The sequence below is a fragment of the Vanessa cardui genome, chromosome 27 (genome assembly GCF_905220365.1).
Source record: "Vanessa cardui chromosome 27, ilVanCard2.1, whole genome shotgun sequence".
In the NCBI taxonomy this organism is placed as follows: Eukaryota; Metazoa; Arthropoda; class Insecta; order Lepidoptera; family Nymphalidae; genus Vanessa; species Vanessa cardui.
The window spans coordinates 2,297,784-2,320,146 of NC_061149.1; the positions used below are offsets into that span (position 1 = coordinate 2,297,784).

Below are 22,363 nucleotides of genomic sequence, written 5' to 3' on the forward strand. Positions count from 1 at the left end.
GATGATGGGAATCAGGTGGTGGTGATCAGTGGCTGTGGAGTGGTGGATCTCATCCGTTTCCGACTCATCGCTTTAGGAAATATATCATCCAAAAACCTCACGTATTGAGCGAACTCCTGAAAACTGTATGGTCTCACCCTATCTTGTGCACTTACATGGCGTACGATCTTACCGCTCCAAACAAGGCTCTCCTGCGGAAACCATATAGGCTCACAGTGGTAAGGACCACACGTAGCTACCTTACCGTATCATGGACGGCGATAACGCTTCTCGTGAGGGATCCGCTCTGTGACTCCGAGTGCTCGTGGAAGATTCCGGTGTTTTTCCGGATGGATACCATAATGAAGTCCGCCCAGGGTCCCTTAACTGAAGCATAAATGAATCATCATGTATTTTGACGACCTCCATGGTCGAGTGGTGTGTACACCGGTTTTCATGGGTACGCCACTCTGAAGTCCTGGGTTCGATTCCTGGCCGAGTCGATGTAGATTACCATTAGTTTTCTATGTTGTCTTGGGTCTGGGTGTTTGTGGTACCGTCGTTACTTCTGATTTACATAACACAAGTGCTTCAGCTACTTACATTGGGATCAGAGTAATGTATGTGATGTTGTCTCATATTTATTTATTTATATTTATATTCATACTCAAATATCAATTATCATTTCAGATAAACCTTAACCTCGGTCAGAATCAACTGGTAGAATACTGCCAGAAGAACAAGATATTGGTGGTGGCCTACACACCATTTGGTAGGATGGTACCAAGCAGATTGGACACCACCTGCCCAGCGGTTAGACACGACGACCCTACCATGTTAAACATGGCTAAGAAATACGGGAAAACAGTACAACAAATCGCTTTGAGATATCTTGTAAGTAACTTAAAATAATAATTGGATACCCACTCATTAGATATCCTACCGCAAAACAACAGTACTTGATATTACTGTGTTCCGGTTTGAAGGGTGAGTGAGCAGTCTAACAGGCACAAAGGACATAGCATCTTAGTTCCCAAGGTTGGTGGCCCATTGACGATGAAAGGAATAGTTAATGTTTCTTCTTTGTCTATCCAAAATTATAAGTGTTTCTTTGCTATACACCTAGTCCATGCCTTATGTACAAAAACCTTCCTCTTGAATGATACTATCTATTAAAAAATAACCGCATCAAAATCTGTTGTATAATTTCAAGATCTAAGCTAACATAGAGACGGACAACGGTAAAAAACTTTGTTGTATATTATGTAATGATTACAGCACCACCCACCTCATATTCCATGAGCAATTAACCTAACCGTTGATTACCTGCCCTCGCCTCTTTTATTAAGGCTAAATTATGTTGTATTTATTTATTTTCCGTATGTGGTGTACAATCTACATTAATATTATAAATATGAAAGTAATCTGTTTGTCTGTGGCTTTCTCTGTTTATTTGTCGCTCTTTCACGACCAAACCGCTGACCCGAATTTCACAAAATTTAATATGAAGCAAACTCGATCTCCAAGAAAGGACATAGGCTACTTTTTTTATCTGACAGCTGACAACACTATAAAACGCGAGCGAATCCGAGCTAATAGTAAAGTATAAAGAAAGTACATCAGAATTTCATATTTCAGTACCAGCGCGGCATATGCAGCATACCAAAAACCCTCACCAAAACCAGGGTCGTGGAGAACGCTTCGATCTTCGACTTCGAAATCGATGCCGCCGATGTTGCCACGTTACAAAAATTCGACAACAACTATCGCACTGTCCGCCCTGTTTTCTGGCAGAACTTCACTAATTATCCTTTCGATAAAATCGACGTTGATGTAACCGAAATACCGCTCAGCTTGAGGAAGTGGAAGAACGGCGCGAACCTGGATATTGATTAAGTTGGAAGATTTAATTAATAATAGGCTATTTGACAATGCGAAAAATAAATCGTGAATTATTGTAATCAGTGTATATTGTGAGTTTAAAAATGGTAATTTACTAACGAAACTTGAAAATAATAATTAATTTATTCATAAATCAATAAATAAAAATGCATTTTTTCAAACGTTTGTCACGTGACACAAAACGCTACTCATTGGCCGGGCTTATGATGAAGTCACTTTCTTGTAAATCTTGCTTTTGTACTATATGTACCAGAGATTAAAATACAGCAAAGTGACGTCAACGACCCAATTGCAGCGCCATATTGTCCAAGTAGCGTTTTCGCGCGTTATTTAAATATGGAATTTTTAATATGATATTTTTTCGGCAAATATGTACTAGAAATAAAAAAATCAATTTTTACTGGGTTCCTTAACCTCTACTAAATAATATAAAATGGATTTTAAAAACCAGTCAAATAGCCTATTACATATTACTACCATCAGTCACTTCTACACCACTGGTGAATTGTTCCCTCATCCAGTTAACTCCTACAATCTTCTTCAAATCATACCTCTAGGCCGTAGATCGCATTTCTCTGTATTTGCCGACCAAGGTTTTTGACCATAGAACTACCATATTTTGTTACTGTTTTACAAATAATGTAACACAGTTATAATTAGTACTAGAGATAGGGACCACCATACATACATATATAAAATATACATACATAAAAAGCTATTGCAAATTCGCCTCTTTTTTAAATCAACCATAAATAATTAATGCTGTAAACAATTACCAGATATATAAAAGAAAAATATGTATTGTAAATAACCAAAGGTCTGGAAGACCAGCTTTTATAAATACAAATAATTTTACTATTTATTTAGTTTGATGTACCATAAATGATATTTTATTATACCCTATTCGGGTATTATTATACTAACCGAAGTAGGAATAAAGCTAAACAGACCTTATTTTACTCATGTCATGGGATATGCTAATAACTCAGCTATATTGTGCACTACTAAGAATTTACGAGTTTTTGATGATTATATATATCGAAGAATCACATGAATAGCCCTCTAAACGATCGCTGTTGTCGTCCGATGTGTTGATGTTACTAATTCCGTCTGTACGCACGTCTAACGCTGGCGTTGTCCCAAGACCAAGAGCCTCATTCAACAAAGGAAAATACACTAAAAGCTTTTTATCATTGACATCTCTCAACTGACAACCTATAAATCTTTCGTTGTGTGTTATTATCGTTCTTATAAATAATATACGTGTAAATTCTTAATCTCCGACGTTTATATTGATGAATAATACATATTAACTACGTATATCAAGTTTAGTTTTAATACCAAAATTCTGTCGACGTTTAAAGCGCCATTTTTGCGCAAATCCTTAGTGAATATCATAGATTAATCAAGCTCTCGGCCAATGTTGCGTCAATTCGCTGTCATTTATTGTGTATTTGGCTTTTGTCCTTATATTGTTTAATAGACAATATGTTTATCTATCTTTCTAACCAATATCATATTTATACTAGAGGTAGTCATCCCAAACGGCCATTTTTTCCAAGATGATTGTAGTGTACAGAGATCTGTAACAACGTATTTATTATTATTGGACTTATATTGTATATGGATATATGTATTATCCGTGTTTTTATGTATCTGTCCCCTCGAGTGACACACATCGTGGAAAACGAGGGGTATACATATAATAAAATTGGAGTGTCTGTTTGTAATATTAAAATAGCCCTTTTTTACTCAATGCATATCTATTTACACACGGCACATGTACCAAAATCAAATTTTTCACAATTTTTGTCGGTCTGTCTGTTTGTTCCGGCTAATCTCTGGAACAGCTGGACTGATTTTGACGGGATTTTTACTGGCAGATAACTTATATAATTGAGAGTAACTTAGGCTACAATTATATTGTTTTTTTGTTACGTTCAAACGCGTACAAGGTCGCGGGTACAGCTTGTATAAAATATATGAATTTGACACGGGTGAACACGGTGTATGTGCACGGATATTTACATATAATATACAGAGTCGGATTTAAAGGTGTGGAGGCCCCGGGGCCACAAAGCAGTGAGGGCCCTAGACAAACAGAAGCGTGAACACCCAAATAATTATATTATTATGAATTAATTAGTTTTTTTATATCAATCAGTAAGCTATGAATTGTTTCATATTTGTATCGGTAACTTTTAAAATATTAAATAGTAACATTATTATAATTTGACTATATCTCAGTATCTGTTAACTTGCTGAAAACTGTGGCCCCCTCTCATGTGGAGGCCCCTAAATACGGCCCTGATAATACATATATATTTAATGTAACTTATAATTTGGCTAAGAAGGTGTCTTATTTTTTTGAGGGAGAAGGGATGATCAAAACACTCCTTGTAACCTGGAGCTTAGAATAGTGGTACTGGTACAGCTGCATTGAAAGTTCCATAATTGTTGAAAATTTTAGGCCACCTGGTGAATGAACTGTGTAGTCATGTATATATATGTATATTGTAATATTTTGTTAACATTTGAATATTAATAAAAGTGTTTCTATAATTATTTGATTATTATTTTAATCCCAGTAAGACTTTTTAATATTGATTTTCTAAAAAATATTTGATATTTTAATTATTTGAATTTACGGCCAACGATAATAATACAATATGACGATCTCCGTGGTCGAGTGGTGTGTACAACGGTTTTCATGGGTACGCCATTCCGAGGTCCCGGGTTCGATTCCCGGCCGAGTCAATGCAGATTATCATTAGTTTTCTACGTTGTCTTGGGTCTGGGTGTTTGTGGTACCGTCGTTACTTCTGATTTTCCATCACACAAGTGCTTTAGCTACTTACATTGGTATCAGAGTAATGTATGTGATGTTGTCTCATATATATAATACAATATGCAAAGTACAGGATGATGGGAATCAGGTAGTGATCAGTGGCTTTGGAGTGGTGGAACTCATCCGTTTCCGACTCATCGCATTAGGAAATATATCATCCAAAAACCTCACGTATTGAGCGAACTCCTGAAAACTGTATGGTCTCACCCTATCTTGTGCACTTATATGGCGTACGATCTCACCGCTCCAAACAAGGCTCCTGCAGAAATAAATAGTGGTAAGGACCACACGTAGCTACCTTACCGTATCATGGACAGCGATAACGCTTCTCGAGGGGGATCCGCTCTGTGACTCCGAGTGCTGGAAGATTCCGGTGTTTTTCCGGATGGATACCATAACGAAGTCCGCCCAGGGTCCCTTATAATAGCAGCAGCCTGTAAATTTCCCACTGCTGGGCTAATAGCCTCCTCTCCCATCAAGGAGAGGGCTTGGAACATATTCCACCACGCTGTTCCAATGCGGGTTGGTGGAATGCATATGTGGTAGAATTTCGATGAAATTAGACACATGCAGGTTTCCTCACGATGTTTTCCTTCACTGTCGAGCACGAGATGAATTATAAACACAAATTAAGCACATATATATAGTGGTGCTTGCCTGGGTTTGAACCCGAAATCATCGGTTAAGATGTGTTCTAACCACTGGGCCATCTCGGCTCTTAACAGAGGCGAATTATACTCCAGCCTATGAAGACCTGACTCGTTGTAGGGTAGAGGCGATTCGCCCTTTCTGAGTAGTGAGAAGAGGTGTCATAATCACGAACAAACTGATACAGGCGTGTAATAGATGGCATTTCGGTAATGACTTCCAACCACAAGAACCACACCCTGACGGGGTGAAAACGGTGATGGTTTCAGGGGCATTTCTTGGTGGTGATCATTTGCTGAAGCCGTAATTAAAACCATTGTCACCAGCCGAGTGGGAGCTCCGTTATACGTCGACGAGCCCCAGATATACCCTTAGTTCATATAAAGGAACATATCTACATATATACTATATAATATTATCTTAACAAACTTGTGCCATAAAGATATAAAAGCTTTCAATGGTAAATTTCCATTGACCTTGTATAAGGATCGAAAAACAAACTCCAACAGAGCTGTAGGTATATAACTATTTCTTAGAATCATATGTCGGATGCAGAAAGGTCAACGACCGGTATTTTTTTTTTTAATTGAACACACTCGAAGGTATTGGAACATAGATTTTAAAGTTTCATTAACACGTCGGTTGCGGTGTCATTTTATTATTTTTTCCATTGTGCTGTTCGGGGCTTATTAGACCCCGTAAATTTTGAAAAACTAGAAAATCGATGTGTTGTGATGCAATGTGATCGAATTTTATTTCTTCAGTGCGATACGAGGTCAAAGAGACCCCGTATTAAGTAGGTACACCATAGCATTATGTTTTCAATAGGCATCCTATAAATATATTATTTATCACTTTCCTACAATATATCAAATAAAAATTTGGCGATCTCCATGGTCGAGTGGTGTTTACGCCGGTTTTCATGGGTACGCCACTCCGAGGTCTCGGGTTCGATTCTCGGCGGCCGAGTCGATGTAGATTATCATTAGTTTTCTATGTTGTCTTGGGTCTGGGTGTCTGTGGTACCGTCGTTACTTCTGATTTTCCATAACACAAGTGCTTTAGCTACTTACATTGGGATCAGAGTAATGTATGTGATGTTGTCTCATATTTATTATTTATTTATTAAATAGAGGTTACGGCCTCCAGACAGATAAATCTATGTATTTCTTAGCCGCACTTAGGGAGACACATACGAGGCGTTTTAGACCTCGCTCTGCATTGAACGTGTTGATCGATAAGACTGTTTCGTTGTATATTAAATATGATCTTAAGGACAATGAAATGTATCAAGATTGACCGGTTATTACTTCAAATAGAAACAAAAAATATACTAGCATACAATGGACAACATATAATGGACGGTACAATACAATAGAGTACCAAGAGTATTTGTTAAAGGAATCAGGGTTTTTTGATAGAGGGACATTTATTTGTTATGTAAGATGATTGGGGCGGTAGGTACGACCATGTCTTATATATTATTTTTACAAGGTAGAAAAGAGTTTCGATAGTACTTAAGATCAAAAAAATTAAAAGTTAAAATTATTTCGAGAAACAGTTTCTTTCGGATGCGTACCCTTAGATCCTTTGAAATTAAAAATAAACATTAATATAAAACAAACGTTTTTTCATTTTTTCCTTTTGATTCTTACGTTATAAATATTAAACGAATAAGTCGGCATATTCTTATTTTTTCTTATAGTTGACGAGAGTTGGTCAGAAACTAGCGAAATCTTACGTAATAAATTAATGATTTCTATGTGAACAATATCTTACCGGTTTCAGATAATGTTACCTCCAAACCGAACCATAACGACCACCTTCCTAAGGATAATTTTTTTTTATGGTATAGGTTGGTGGACGAGCATATGCGCCACCTTATGGTAAGTGGTCACCATCACCCTTAGACAATGACGCTGTAAGAAATATTAACTATTCCTTACATCGTCAATGCGCCACCAACCTTGGGAACTAAGATGTTATGTCCCTTGTGCCTGTAGTTACACTGGCTCACCCTTTAAAGCGGAACACAACAATACTGAGTACTATTTGGCGGAAGAATATCTGATGAGTGGGTGGTATCTACCCAGACGGGCTTGCACAGAGCCCTACAACCAAGTAAATTATTTAATTACAGTAAATCATTCAAATCGTTATTATTATTTACACGCCCACTATAGATTTAAAACGCTGGGACATATCAGTATGTATTGCCTAATTTGTGGTTTGGTAGGGAAAGAGCGATAGAAAGATAGATGTAGTTACTTTTACATTCATAAAATTAGTATTATCTATACTATTCAGGGGCGGATCTTGAATTTGTGGGGCCCTGGGCTAATACTGCCTAAGGGCCCTACCTAATTACTCAACTAATTGCTATTTTGACAAGAAACTGTTTTCTGCAGTGATGTAGGTATATGTAATATATGTTAAGTACAGTAAGAGAATAGGAAAACAAAATATTTTATTCATTTATTAAAACATTATTTATTGCAAAATAAATTGACAGATTATTAATGATTATGTTATATAAATTATAAAACAACCTTTCTGCATTTTTGTGCTGCAAATTCTTTTATTTGGTTATCGAAAGAACTGATAAATGATTTAGTCGATTGATCGACATTGTTGTCCTGTATTTGTTTTCTATATATGACATCCTGGAGAAAGAACGCTCCGCTTCACAGCTAGTGATCGGCATCGTTAGAAAAATCTTTAAGATGGCATAGCAATTTGGGAAAACATCAAGAAGTTTCTTTTCATAAATTAGCCAAAAAATTTCACTGCAAGAGGTGTAAGACTCTGTCTTAGACTGCAGTAAGTAAGATTTTAACTGAATGCACTCATTCACTAAATGTTCGTCTACGTCATTTGGATAATAATCAATAATATTACGTACACTTTCCAAATCTATGTGTTCTTGATTTTTGTTTTGCAAATCCATTAAAAAATTAATTTTTTTGCTATAGGTCTCATAGGCTTGGCTTCTATTATTTAAATCCATAATCATCTTATCCAACGCAACATTAAGCGTGTCTCTTTTAAATTTTTCTGCGCCGTTTACTAAGACTTTATCTGTAGATTTATCTGAAAATTTTGAAGTAATGCGTCTCTTATTTATTTCACTGTAGTCTGTTCCTACACTAGTACTTAATTTTTTAGCTTTCTCTTCGTATTCTTTTAGCTTCTGATCTGATTTTTGCCTTATGTTTTTCACGAACTCTTAATGACACAATTAACTTATTGCCTTCACCAATGTCTAAACCAGGGCTCTGTACTTTTTTATTAACTACATTAAATCTCTCCAAAATTTCTTCCCAAAAAACAATCAAATTTGCAGTTTCTAGTTTCGCCAGGTTATTAAATAAATTTTGTGCCTCTTTTCGGAAATCAACTTTTTCATCGTTATTTTCGCCGAAACTTTTGAGAATTTTCATAATGCCGTCATAATTACTTTTCAAAGCTCTGACAGCATCAAAGTGACAAGACCATCTGGTGTGGCTTAAACTTTTTAACGTAAATTTTAGTTTTGTTTCACGATTTAACAGTTCCCACCTATGGGTCGAAGCAGAGAAGAAAACGTATATTTTTTGCACTATTCCAAAAAAATTATAATTTCGGTTGCAACCTTGACGGATTCTTGACCAACTAGGTTAAGGGAATGCGCAGCACATGGCACGTAATCTGCGGATTTATTTTTTTCCTTTAAGAGTGCTTGTACACCATTGTAGATTCCGGCCATATTAGCAGCGTTGTCATATGACTGTCCCCTGCAGTTATCCAGTAGTAGTCCATTTGTTTCCAAAAAGGCTTGTAGAATATTAAATAAATATAAGCCAGTATGGCTACTAATTTTAATGAAGGATACACATCTTTCATATACTTTTCCCCGAAAACAGTATCGTAATACAATTACAAGTTGGTCATCGTGAGACAGACCTGGGGTTGAATCCATCATAATTGAATAATACTTTGTGTCGTCGTTATTTATTTCAGTTATAATTTGTTTAATTATTTGTTTACCCATAATCTCAATTATTTCCTCATATACTGTTTTTGATAAATATGATATTACAGGGTTTGGTCGCAGCTCTCGTTGTTCAATATGTTCACGTATGAATGGATCGAATTCTGCCAATAGCTCTAGAGCACCCATAAAATTACCATTATGTGGAGAACCAAATACTTCCTCGGAACCTCTAAGTGCTAAGCCTCTTATACTCAAAAATTTTAGCACTGCAACAACCCCTTTTAGAACATTATGAAAATGATATATGTCTAAAACAGACTTATTTTCTTTTCGTGTCAACCACACTAACATTCTTATGTTCATTAGAATTTTCGTGATTTTCTAAACAAAATCCTATGTGTTTCCAATCAGAAAACCCGGTTGTGTATTGAGAAGGAGTTTTAGAAAAAAGTTTGCAAGTCAAACAAAAAACAGTACCAACCCTTTTTGAATAACATAACCAAGATCTTTTCAGTAATTGGCCATTTTTAATTTTTCTAGTGAAATATCTATTTGAAAAAGATCTGTTTTGTTCTTTATATTTCTTTATTGAAGCTGAATATACATTCTTCCGATCTTTATTTTGAAAGTCAGTTATTTCATGTGAGAGGACGAAATTAATAAAATCATTATTTAGCAAATCTGGCCACAAGCCCACGTCAACATATTTTTCAAACTCCAACTTAATATTTTCTAAATTTATTTCCACATCGGTATCGGTATTACCTTCCTTTTGCTAAACACCAATTTCGTTTTTAGAGGAACCAGAGGGTTGTTGGAAGTCAAGATATTGCACATTTTCATCGTTGGTATTTTTTTCCTGGTTTTGTGATTTTTTGCTTTCTTCAATAAGATTGTCTTCGCATAAAATACCTTCCATTACGTTTTTTAAAGGATTTATAGCTATTTCATTCGCGTTTATATGTTCTGATTTAAAAAAAGTTTCAATTTTTGCGCATTTATTTCTTTCTTTTTCTCGACCAAACTGTAATTTTCTTTTTTCAGCTCCACTTTTATATTTTCTAGCAGACATATTGTAAAAAAGGATATTTTTCTGTAAATAAACAAAGAACTGGATAGAATTTTTAATTTTAATACCTACTTTGTAATGAGTGTAGCAATTTCACAAATTATAATTAAATATCGAATGAGTTTGATTTATTTAGTTTTAAAAACTGTAATAAAAATAAAAAAGTCTTGTTTCATAATTCTTTTTACTTACCTACTGCCTATTAAAAGCAGGAAGACTAGTTATGCTGAATATTTTCAATTTTAGTAAATTAAAAGAAAGGTTCGGTCCTTATAACATTTAAGCTATCTATCACTATAAAACTAAACACCCACTAAACACTTTCCAACAATAACAAAGTCAATTCGTTAATATAGTCGACGATAGCAGAAGTGCGCTAAAATAACAAAATGGCGTCCGACCGAAAACAAGCGACAAGGAATTCCCCGTTCCGTTTGATAGATGCGCGCGCACACGAGCTGATTGATCGTAGTGTTGCCAACCTTATGATCGGATTTTTTTTTTAACTCTAGTTAATTTGTATTATTAACAATATCGTCTTTTGGTTTTAGTTCGGTTGGGGGCCCTCTGTATTCGCGGGGCCCTGGGCTGCAGCCCAAAAAGCCTTTAAGTAGATCCGCCCCTGATACTATTTAGTATATTTTACTTTAACATATATACAAAATAATAATGAATGAACTTTGTTGATAGTAATATCCTGCATGACACTATCTATTTCTAAACATACTTACATACTTGATATATATCTGCGTTGATTAGGTATTGCCAGGTATGAAAATTCTTCCTTAATTATGGTAAATATTAATTCATTATTGCTCATTCTTTGAAGATTTTAATAAGAATAAAATCGAAACACGCTTGTCATAAAGTCTACTAGATTTGGTAGTTTTAGTAGAACTTTGTTTGTTCGTCGGCACAAATTATAAAAAAAAAAAAAAAAAAACAAAATATTAAAAATAATATATAAATATTAGCGTGTCTATATGATTGATCTACCTGAATGTAATGACTACATTACATATATATAATTAATAAGACCGAGTTTTTGTTTATCTTTTTTATTTAAGGTAAAATATATATATACTGACAACATTGTTGTGTTAAAATCTGTATACCTTAAGTTACTAAGCATTCGTATTTTATAGCCGATGGAGTTGTGTTACAGAGTGTAATCATGTTTTATTTATCTATATTTTTGGCAAGTTTCATCATTAATGGCGTAAGTGCTACTCTTTTATTTAATATAAAGATATATTATCTGTTGTGACAGACTATTCTATAAAATGTTGCGAATTAAATACATAAATGCTAAAAAAGGTTTTATGTTAGGCTGTATACGCAACTGCCTTTGGTTCCTACAAAGGCAAGGAGTATAAAAAAAATTCTTAATTAAAAAAAGTTATTTTTTTTAAAGCCACATCGATATATCACATTGATATCTATATAATATATATATATATATATATATATATATATATATATAAAATCGTTATGAATATATATATAAAATCGTTATGAATAGAATTACGTTTTGTTATGAAATTTCAGGTAGTTGGAGAAGGTTTAAGTGGTTCCATTAAAGGCTCAATCCCCTCGTGTTACGGCGTCTTTTAAATGTTACAATTTTGATAGTAAATATATATTGTATATAAAATTGATATCACTTTCGAATTTCGAGGTTCTTACCAAATAGCTCTATATATTATAAATATGAAATCTTCTATACACGTATAATTTATTAACATAAGAATTAATAACATTAAATGCTTAAATATATACAAATATGAATTAAAACTAGTTACTGTACAAATCATGACTGCGTGGAATGGTGGCAAGAATGCTAGCAGCATTTCCCCGTTGAATCGCAAATCCGATCCTCTGGGCTAAACGAACTTACTGACTTACTAGTTTTATATATATTTCGGCAATGTGCAGTATTTCTATACATAAACTTAGCTTAGTACAGCAATCTATAACGGAAATCTTTCGAAAGCGGATTATTTTACTCGTAAATCGTTCGCTAAGCTAAATATTTAATTGGATTTTTTATGAGGACTACGTAATTTAACAGGATATTAAACTAGCGATCCGCCCCGGCCTCGCACGCAATGATGTTACTAAATATACTACAGAATGTCTTACAACGTTCACAGTTTTTTTGTCATTGGACAATACAATACAATACTTGGTGGTAGGGCTTTGTGCAAGCCCGCCTGGGTTAACCACCCGCTCATCAGATATTCTACCGCTAAACAACAGTACGCAGTATTGTTGTGTTCCGGTTTGAAGGCTGAGCCAGTGTAACTACAGGCACAAGGGACGTAACATCTTAGTTCCCAAGGTTGGTGGCACATTGACGATGTAAGGAATAGTTAATATTTCTTACAGCGTCATTGTTTATGGGTGATGGTGACCACTTATCATCAGGTGGCCCATATGCTCGTCCGCCAACCTATACCATAAAAAGAAAAAAAGGCCGGAGTCATTCATGAAACTTTACATATATAATTAACTTGTAGTCACACGCGGTTTCGTTCGTATTTTATCGCTTGTTTGTCATGTTTTAGGCAAGATAGGCAGCCTATGTCCTTTCTTTGAATTCAAGTTTGCTTCATATCAAATTTCATCGAATTCGGTTCAGTGATTTGGTCGTGGATCACGACATACACTACAGTCACAAGGGACATAGCATCTTAGTTCCCAAGGTTGGTGGCGTATAGACGATGTAAGGAATAGTTAATATTTAATACAGCGTCATTGTCTATGGGTGATGGTGATCACTTACCATCAGGTGGCCCATATGCTCGTCCGCCAACCTATTCCATAAAAAAAAATGAATCGTTACATTATAACCAAATTTAATAAAATAATTATACATTATAGCCTGTGTTATTCTGTATATAACCTATATTACTTTAAAATTTCATCCAAAACCGTCCACTAGTTTTTACGTTAAAGAATAACATGTATGTATGTTACATACATCCTCACAAACTATAACATTTATACTTAGTATGATAGTATGTAAAGTTAGAAGGGGCTCGGTAGTTGACCTTCGTCCATAAATACGATACAAGTAGTAATTCTATTTTAAGCGCCTTGTTTCCGTACGTGAACGAGCAATTTGTTTATAACCTTTAAGATATATACATATAATCATTTATGGTCTAGTAAACAGATATGTTATTAACGCTCAAAAAGTGTAGACTAGAAAACGTCCCAATCGGGACGTTTGCCTTTAGTCGTTTTACGTAGTAATACGTTATAATACATCATAATTACGTAGTAATACGTTTTGCGTAATTAAAACATCTAGTTATCCCTTTTACTTATTGTTTTTATCAAGCTATCCTTTTTACTTGTAACGAAATGTAAAATAAACGGTCCCCGGCGCGGCACACTTTTTCTGTTGTTTAGTATGGGTATATAACATATCTGTTTATTAGAATATCATTGCATATAATATTATTATTATAATTAGAGTGTTTGTTTGTAATATTAAAATAGCCCTTTTTTACTCAATGCATATGTATGTATACACGGTACACATACCAAAATAACATTTTTTACAATTTTTGTATGTCTGTTTGTTCCGGCTAATCTCTGGAACGACTGGACCTATTTTGACGGGACTTTCACTGGCAGATAAATGATATAATAAGGCGTAACTTAGGTTGTAAATATTTTTTTGTTAAATTCAAACGCGTAAGAGATCGCGGCTAGTTATACTAATATAATAAAGAAGAAAATTTTGTATATTTGTTTGTAATGAATAGCCTCAAAAACTACTGAACCGATTTAAAAAAAACTTTCGCTATTTGAAAGCTACATTATTCACGAGTAACATAGGCTAAAATTTTTTTGGAAAACATAGGGTTCCGTAGAATATTTGGGTTTTTCGGACACAAGGTGTAAAAAACAATGAAAATCAGACTTACTTCTATTTATTTAATTGTTTATTATTTTGTATCTTTATGAGATACGCAATCCTGTCACATACCCAAAGTCGGCGCGGACGAAGTCACGGGCAGGAGCTAGTATATATATCTTTAAGTTAAACGTTTATATAACACAGACATTATTTGCTAAAAATATATTAGAAAGGTAAACTAATAACGCTTAGTTTCCAACTCCGTAAAGTCAATACAACCTTCCCTTCTCTATTCCAACAATAACATAATTTTCATCAAATATGACACCTCGCCTCATTGCCTCCACTGGTGACAGGAGGGCTGGTTCGTACGCCCAGAGGATCGGAATTGCGATTCAACGGGAAAATGCTGCTAGCATTCTTGCCACCATTGCTCACGATCAAGATTTATACAGTAACTAGTTTTAATTCATTTTTGTAATATTAAAAAAAAAATAGTTTAAAAAACTAAAAAACACGCTTTTAGCAAAAATCACAAATGGAGCGTTATGTCTAAAAAAAGGTCACACGTGATAATACCCATATCATATCCAAAGGGTTGCATTTCAAACAGCCAGTCCGCCATCTTGTGGAAGCCGCCATATTGGATTTGTAGTGTTCAAAGTTTCGTTCTAGCGCCATTCGACGCTATTCGTCGCTATAAATTCTCGCGTCAGTTCGACCCGAGAAAGCAAGTGCATGTAAATCGACGTGTCAAATTGACGAATATAAGTCATATGATATTACAAGTTATTACGTATGTGTAAAGATCATATTCACATGAGAAATAATTATTGATAATTTGGGATGACGTACTCAATTCGGATGTGATCGGTTTTACGAATTTTGCCGATGCGACATCTAAGTTGTGTCGTACTGTAAAAGTGAAGCTGATAACAGCGTGTTTTAAAAAGCCAAATATACAGCATTAGATGACGCGATATCATTGATCATAAGCTCGATTAATCTATGATATTCTCTATGGATTTGCGAAAAATGGCGGTTTGAACGTTACCGAAATCTTTTAAGTACAATTGAAGTGTAAATAATCAGTTAAGTGTAATAGTGTTGTATTATAAATAAAGATATAATAATCATAATCTCTTAGTAGAGCACAATATGGCTGAGTTATTAGCAAATTGTATGAAATACATAAATCTGAGATTTGTTTATCTTTTTTCCTACTTCGGTGTTAAGGCTATATAATATGTTTATTTATTTTTATGTCAAAAAGACATTGATAAGTAAGAAATTACTCAAAACAAGGTTATATTAAAGATAAAATATATAAAAAGCGAGGATTTAGTATGTATTGATACCCAGGCAAATATATTTGCCTTCCTTTCCTGCCCTAATAATTTTAAATCAATCAAAAATTCGAAAATTTCAACTTATTTCTACCCCGAAATAGCAAGACTAAATATTTCCTATTTAATTTTTTTTTTAATTATAATTAATAAATACTAAATCCTGGCTTATTAATAATAAAAAAATTCTCGCATTATGTGGAAGTAATTTCTTGAAAGAGACGGAAGCATGTAACGTGAACCGTTGCAGCACGCGCTATTTGATTCGACTAATCGGCGCGCGGTGCTTGAAAGCGCGCGCTATTTGAATTGACCAATCAGCGCGCGTTATTTTAAACTTGGTTGCCATTATGTACTAATTCATTTTGCGTGTGGATTTAATGACAATCTTGCTTATTACGAATGTGTGATGTAATATTTTATGCGATTACGTCAACTGCGCTCGTTTTTATAATTATTAATTTGCCATAGCGATAACAAATTTAATGAGAAATGATTTAAGTATGGAACAAAATGGAATTAAATTGTAATCGAGTTATGTGTGACGTACAAACATTCGCAAATAAAAATGGATTAGACCCACTCTTTATTCCTTAACCTCCATAATCCGATGGGACCGCATTCAGACACGACCGGAAAGAGATCTGAAAGAATTCACATCGTGTATCACTCGCGACATGTCAACAATCAAGTAACGGTGTTACGCAATTTTGACACGTGTGTTATTCAAGCGTTTTGATAATTAAAGTCAAAATTGCATGACACATTTTGACATTTCACGAGAGTTTACCATTGTTCTTCCAGAATGGAAATCAAACGGTTCACGTGCTTTAAAAAATAACGCGTTACATTTAGAAAGTTCGGGATGCTACTGAAAATTCGTTGTTAGGAAACCTCAACGAACGAAATTAGGAGAAATAATACGCAATCTACAAATGCAACATACGATAGGAAAACGTGACGAATCACAGTTAATTGGGTATTGTTGTTAATTCTATTTATAATTTTTTTGCAGCAATGCCAAATAACGGATGGCGGGAAAGCGCCGAGGATACCTTTGAACGATGGCAACAGCATACCAGCTATTGGACTTGGGACATTCTTAGGATTTGACGAAGTAAGTAATTCCAACTCTAATAATAGGTTTGAAGATAAATATCAGATCCGATATGTCTTAAGTATAAGAATTTTTCTAGTGTAAGCTGTGTTCTACTGATCTTCCACTGAAAATATTTTTAAGGGACCTTTGTAGGCGGCTCGCCTTTGTCCTAAACAATCTTCTGTGAATCAATCCTCAATCTTTATAGCAGTTAGGGAAAAATTAATATAGGCGAACCTTCTCTATTATCCCTATCTACAAAAATAAGTGGGTTTTTCAACCTAGAAGTTGAACATTTCAGGCAACTTCAATTTTTTTTAACTCGTACGTCGTAGTCTTAAAGTAAAGTAATAGACTGGAATTTTCCCACTGCTGGGCTAAGACCTCCTCTCCCATCAAGGAGAGGGTTTGAAACATATTCTATTTCTGTTCCAATGCGGATTGGTGGAATGGATGCCATGGTAATTGGCCACAACTGGCCCATAAACACTTGGACAGTAATATATTAATCATTACTCATATTACCCATATATCATAACCCTTGGCTTGGATTGGTGGGATATACCCTATACCTGAAGTTCCACAGGCTCACTCACCATTAAAACCCAAAACACCAAAAATCTCCACTAAGAAAAAGAAAACCACTGCATCCGTGGTATTTTTTAAATTCGAATAGGAATTAATTTTAATTCATATTGTAGCTATATTATATTAACTTATATGTGCCTATATAAGTTTTCGATATTAACAATTCTTATGTAAATCTTCTAGACTTCTGAATACTTTACAAATCTTGTTACAGCACGGCCAAAAGAAAGTAGAACCTCGTGAAACAGAACTTCCGGTTACCTGGGCTCTCAACGCAGGCTATAGGTAAGCTATGACCGTTTCTCACACAAGCATACCAGATTTTCAGAATGCCTATTTCGATATCAATATTTTTAAATTCTAAGTATTATAACGTTTATTTAAACACCAAAAATATGACCTATATTATATCTTCAAATTAAAATGGGTTCAAATTGCGAAATTCTGTTATGATAATGGAGCAGGGTCCGCTGGATTGCAGTAAAGTTAAAGTGAAACATATTGTAAATAAAAATATACCAAATTTAAAAAATAAATTAGGTCAAAAAATGTCATCATGGACCACGTCGTTCATAAGAATGGACTTGAAGACCTGCTGATGTTTAGGCAATAAGAACTCCAAAGCTACAGTATCACCACCAATAATACTACGAAAATTCATGACATATTTATGTTTTAGGTTAATAGACACAGCATCTATCTATGGAAATGAGGATCAAATTGGGGAGGCGATTCGGAAATCAGATGTCCCCAGGGAGAACATTTTCATCGTAACCAAAGTAAGTAATACATTATGTCTAGATTACACTCGTGTCTGGGGAGGGGGGGCGGTCTTGTGGTGTCCTTTTTTGCTCAAGCCATTATTTATTTATTTTCGAGAATGGCTTTTGAAAACAAATTGCTATGGTGTACCTTCTCTAATACGGGGTCTCTTAGACCATGTACCTGAGCTGTGATGGCCCAGTGGTTAGAACGCGTGCATCTTAACCGATGATTGCGAGTTCAAACCCAGGCAAGCACCACTATATATATGTGCTTAATTTATGTTTATAATTCATCTCATGCTCGGCGGTGAAGGAAAACATCGTGAGGAAACCTGCATGTGTCTAATTTCATCAAAATTCTGCCACATGTGCATTCCAACAACCCGCGTTGGAACAGCGTGGTGGAATATGTTCCTTAATGGAAGAGGAGGCCTTATCCCAGCAGTGGGAAATTTACAGGCTGTTACTAGAACATGTACCACTCTGAAGAAATAAAATAGGATCATAGAATATCAAGTTTTAGTTTCTTAAACGTTACTTGGTCTAATAAGCCCCGTAGCACAGAAATGGAAAAAATAAAAACGATGCCACTGCCAGCGTGTTAAATTTAGCTAAAGCATCAAAAATGCTAGTTAAATTTGTAAATGTATCTGATGAACGAAAAATTGTAAATTGATCCTCATTTTATGCTTTCCTTTTTAGCTGGACATCCACGATCAGAGAAACGTCGTGCCATCGCTGAAGAAATCTTTAACTCAACTCAATACGACTTATGTGGATTTATATTTGATACATTTTCCAATTGCTTTCAAGGTATGACATTCATCTTTTCTCCGAGTGCTTAAGTTTAATCTGAATGTTCATTGGTGAATGGCCGCTGATGACGGAATTTTCGACCAATCAGCGTTCAGTGTTTTCGATTTGTAACTGTCATTGTCTTTTTTGAAATGATAGTCACAGAAAGTAACAGTTATTTCAAATATTTGAAGTTTAAAAATGGAACATAATTTTTTTTATTGTTTGTTTAAAGATTACTAAGTTATTTGACGTTGACGAGTTTAGACGTTTCTGTTTCTTCTGATATTCAAAAATGTTTTCTACATTATTTTCAGCCGAATTCAGAAGAATTTGATGTGGTTGACTACTTGGACACTTGGAAGGCGATGGAAGAAGCGAAACTTCAAGGCCTAGCAAAGTCAATAGGCATAAGCAACTTTAACATTAGTCAAATTGAAAGATTATTGGCTCACTCCGAGTTAAAACCAGCTGTGTTGCAAGTTGAGGTAAATTATTTATACAAAAGTTTCCAGACTGCGATTTCACCAAAATAGATTGAAATTTATTTGAAATTGGAATTGCTTATATATAAGGCAAAGGACAAAAAGTACAGTATTATTTGTCAAGCGCTTTTGTTATTTTTTTTAAACAATTTCAAGCCAAGCCGAAAATAGAATGACTATTAAATCTGACTTTTCATTTTATCATTTTACTTTTATCTAATGACATTCATCCATTGGGCTATTAACTTGATAATCGTCCAAAATAGCCCAAAGGTTTAATTATTTTACTATTAACACATTAGATTTTCAAAAAGCTGTAAATTGAACATCAAACTCCAACAGAAGTTTTTATTAATATTGATATAATGTTTAAATGCCTATTTTTTTCTTTCAGGTCAATCTAAATTTCGCTCAAAACAAGCTTATTAAGTTCGCGAAGGATAATGACATAACAGTCATGGCTTATTCCCCGTTCGGTTCTCTATTCACGAACAGTTCTGCTCCTCCCCCTCCCAGGGTCCATGACCCCTTACTCAATGCCCTGGGGGAGAAGTATGGAAAAACTGCACCACAAATTGTCTTAAGATATCTTGTAAGTACACCAAACACGAATTTAAAATACAAGTTAGGCGCAATAGAGTACTTAATAATTGACTTTAACCGAGTTTGCGTTGTTTAAGGTCTTCGGTTCAGAATCAGTTAAAAAACAGCTTAGAATTTTCTGTCAGCTGGTTTAAGACCTCCTTTGCGTTCTTGCTGAAGATTGGTATAGCTATAAAATCAAAATCAAAATAATCTTTATTCGAGTGGGCTTTTACAAGCACTTTTGAATCAATTAACAATTAAGTGAAGCTAACACCGGTTCGGTGAGTAGATTCTAAAAACCGGCAAGAAACTCAGTACACAGTTACTCTTTTTGAACATTTAAAAATACAAAGTCATGTTAGTTAATACAATTATTAAAATTAACATTAACATTAACATGTAACGCTGACCAACACGATTTGTTAAACATATGGCTGAATAGAGCCGAGATGGCCCAGTGGTTAGAAGCGTACTTCTTAACGTTGCAGGTTCAAAACTAGACAAGTACCACGGAAGTTTCATGTGCTTAATTTCTGTTTATAATTCATCCCGGCGATGAAGGATAACACCGTGAGGAAACCTGCATGTGTCTAATTTTAAAGACATTCTGCCACATGTTTATCCACCATCAGCGTGGTGGAATATGCTCATAACCTTCTTCTCAAAACAGAGGCCTTAGCCCAGTAGTGGGAAATTTACTGGTTGTAAAATTTTGTTGTGGTAGTATTTAATTAAAATTAGACTTATTTAGGTTTCCTTACGATGTGTTCCTTTACATAGTACAATAAAAATCTGGGTTTGATCCAGCAATCGATGATCAAGATAAACGTGTTTAAACCATTGTCCATAGAATACACTGTCGGTACGCCATTTGAATTCTAAATTGATTTGAAATCAAATCAATTTTATTCAAGTAAACTTCACAATGAAGCGTTTTTGAATCGTCTATAATAATACATCATCACCGTTTCGGAAGAAATAAGTTCATTAGTTTCTACCATATGTATCAATACTGGTCTAATATCAACTGTTAATTTGTTCTAGACCCAAAGAGGCGTTGTACCGATCCCAAAATCGACACACAAGGATAGAATTGAGAAAAATGTGGACATTTTCGATTTTGAATTAACTCCAGATGAAATGGACATGCTAAGTAAGTCTACGATTATGTTATTTCATTAAGGGTAATGGTTTAGCTAGGGGGACAGCTAGTGGTCAGCTGGTGGTAAGTTCACTGCCTCTAGATGTTGATGAAGAAATGTGAATCATTGTTTACGCCTTGTGATTGTAATTACACCGGCTCACTCATCCTTCAAACTGAAAAGCTACATTTAGTGATTGGTGTTTGATATTAAAATATCTAATATGTCGATGGTATACAGTGGTACCTGCACAAAGCCCTTGTTATAGGTTTATGAAATATATACCACGACAAATAATATTATTTACACAAAAGAGATCACCCAAACATGAGTAACGTATACGCTGCTGTTATCCGGCTCGAAGGATCATAATTTGAACTCTACATTTAAACGAATACATTTACAAATTATTATGTAATTTTTGCCCAAACCATACACAATTTGGTGTAAAATGTCATAACTATATGGTTCTTGTTAACGAAAAATATATACTTTTAAATGAAACATTTTTGATGTTTGTTTTTCAGGCAATTTTAATAAGGACTACAGACTGGTATGGCCAAGCTTCTGGCAAGATCATCCTTACTACCCCTTCGAGAAAAAATCTAAGCCCGACCCCAATCCTTTCCATGGAAGTTGAAACTAAATAATAGTTGAATTTGCATGTTGGAATAAAGATTTTTATTTCGAGGAAATTAAAATAGTTTTTTTTATTTATCTTTTTCCGTTCTCCATCTGGTAGCTATTTTAAAGGAAACGTAATTGTACAATTACAGTAAGAAAACCTTCGTCAGTTTTCAAATTCATTCCTTTATCGCGTCTTAAACCCTTAGTACCTTTTGAATCTAAACATCGAATCATTGCGACGCAATATGTCATTCTCGATCGGTAAAACAGATTATTGCTCATACTGAGCACGCGATAATAGATCTTAAGGTGACGAACCTTTTACCCCGACTGTACATCAAACGAAAGTTCTTGAGTGTGTGTCATATACATATACGATCGGCACTCTTAGCATTAGCGCGTACTGGCATAGACTGTCAAGTATAAGTTGGCGTTCCTGTGGCAGCACCTGCTACACCCTTTGTCTTGCCACTTTTTTGTTTATTTTACCAATATCTCCCTAGAAAATAATTCTCTACGTCTCATTTTTAATAGATTCTGGGTAAGTTTTCTTAATAAGGGTGAATAAAACAAATAAGATATTACATGAACAACAAAAAATCAGTACATGTTTTTGCCACACGCCAACTTACACTTGACGCG

General features: G+C 34.8%; 2 protein-coding genes and 1 long non-coding RNA gene across 3 annotated transcripts; 2 read left to right on the forward strand and 1 right to left on the reverse strand.

Moving 5' to 3' along the window:
- The first annotated feature begins 155 nt into the window (after positions 1-155).
- On the forward strand, positions 156-1,948 carry LOC124540943 (aldo-keto reductase AKR2E4-like). The gene is made up of 3 exons (XM_047118716.1): positions 156-218; positions 670-873; positions 1,618-1,948. Exons 1-3 carry the CDS (start codon positions 156-158, stop codon positions 1,873-1,875), a joined length of 525 nt encoding a protein of 174 aa, XP_046974672.1. The 3' UTR covers positions 1,876-1,948.
- An 8,464-nt stretch (positions 1,949-10,412) lies between these two features.
- On the reverse strand, positions 10,413-10,777 carry LOC124541052. The gene is made up of 2 exons (XR_006967190.1): positions 10,612-10,777; positions 10,413-10,443 (listed from the first exon to the last, which is right to left on the reverse strand). It is a non-coding gene; the product is annotated as an uncharacterized LOC124541052 (long non-coding RNA).
- A 731-nt stretch (positions 10,778-11,508) lies between these two features.
- LOC124541050 (aldo-keto reductase AKR2E4-like) lies at positions 11,509-21,795 on the forward strand. Its single transcript, XM_047118854.1, has 9 exons — positions 11,509-11,638; positions 16,652-16,753; positions 17,538-17,608; positions 18,003-18,102; positions 18,790-18,900; positions 19,200-19,370; positions 19,762-19,959; positions 20,997-21,105; positions 21,622-21,795. Exons 1-9 carry the CDS (start codon positions 11,594-11,596, stop codon positions 21,732-21,734), a joined length of 1,020 nt encoding a protein of 339 aa, XP_046974810.1. The 5' UTR covers positions 11,509-11,593; the 3' UTR covers positions 21,735-21,795.
- Positions 21,796-22,363: the final 568 nt, after the last annotated feature.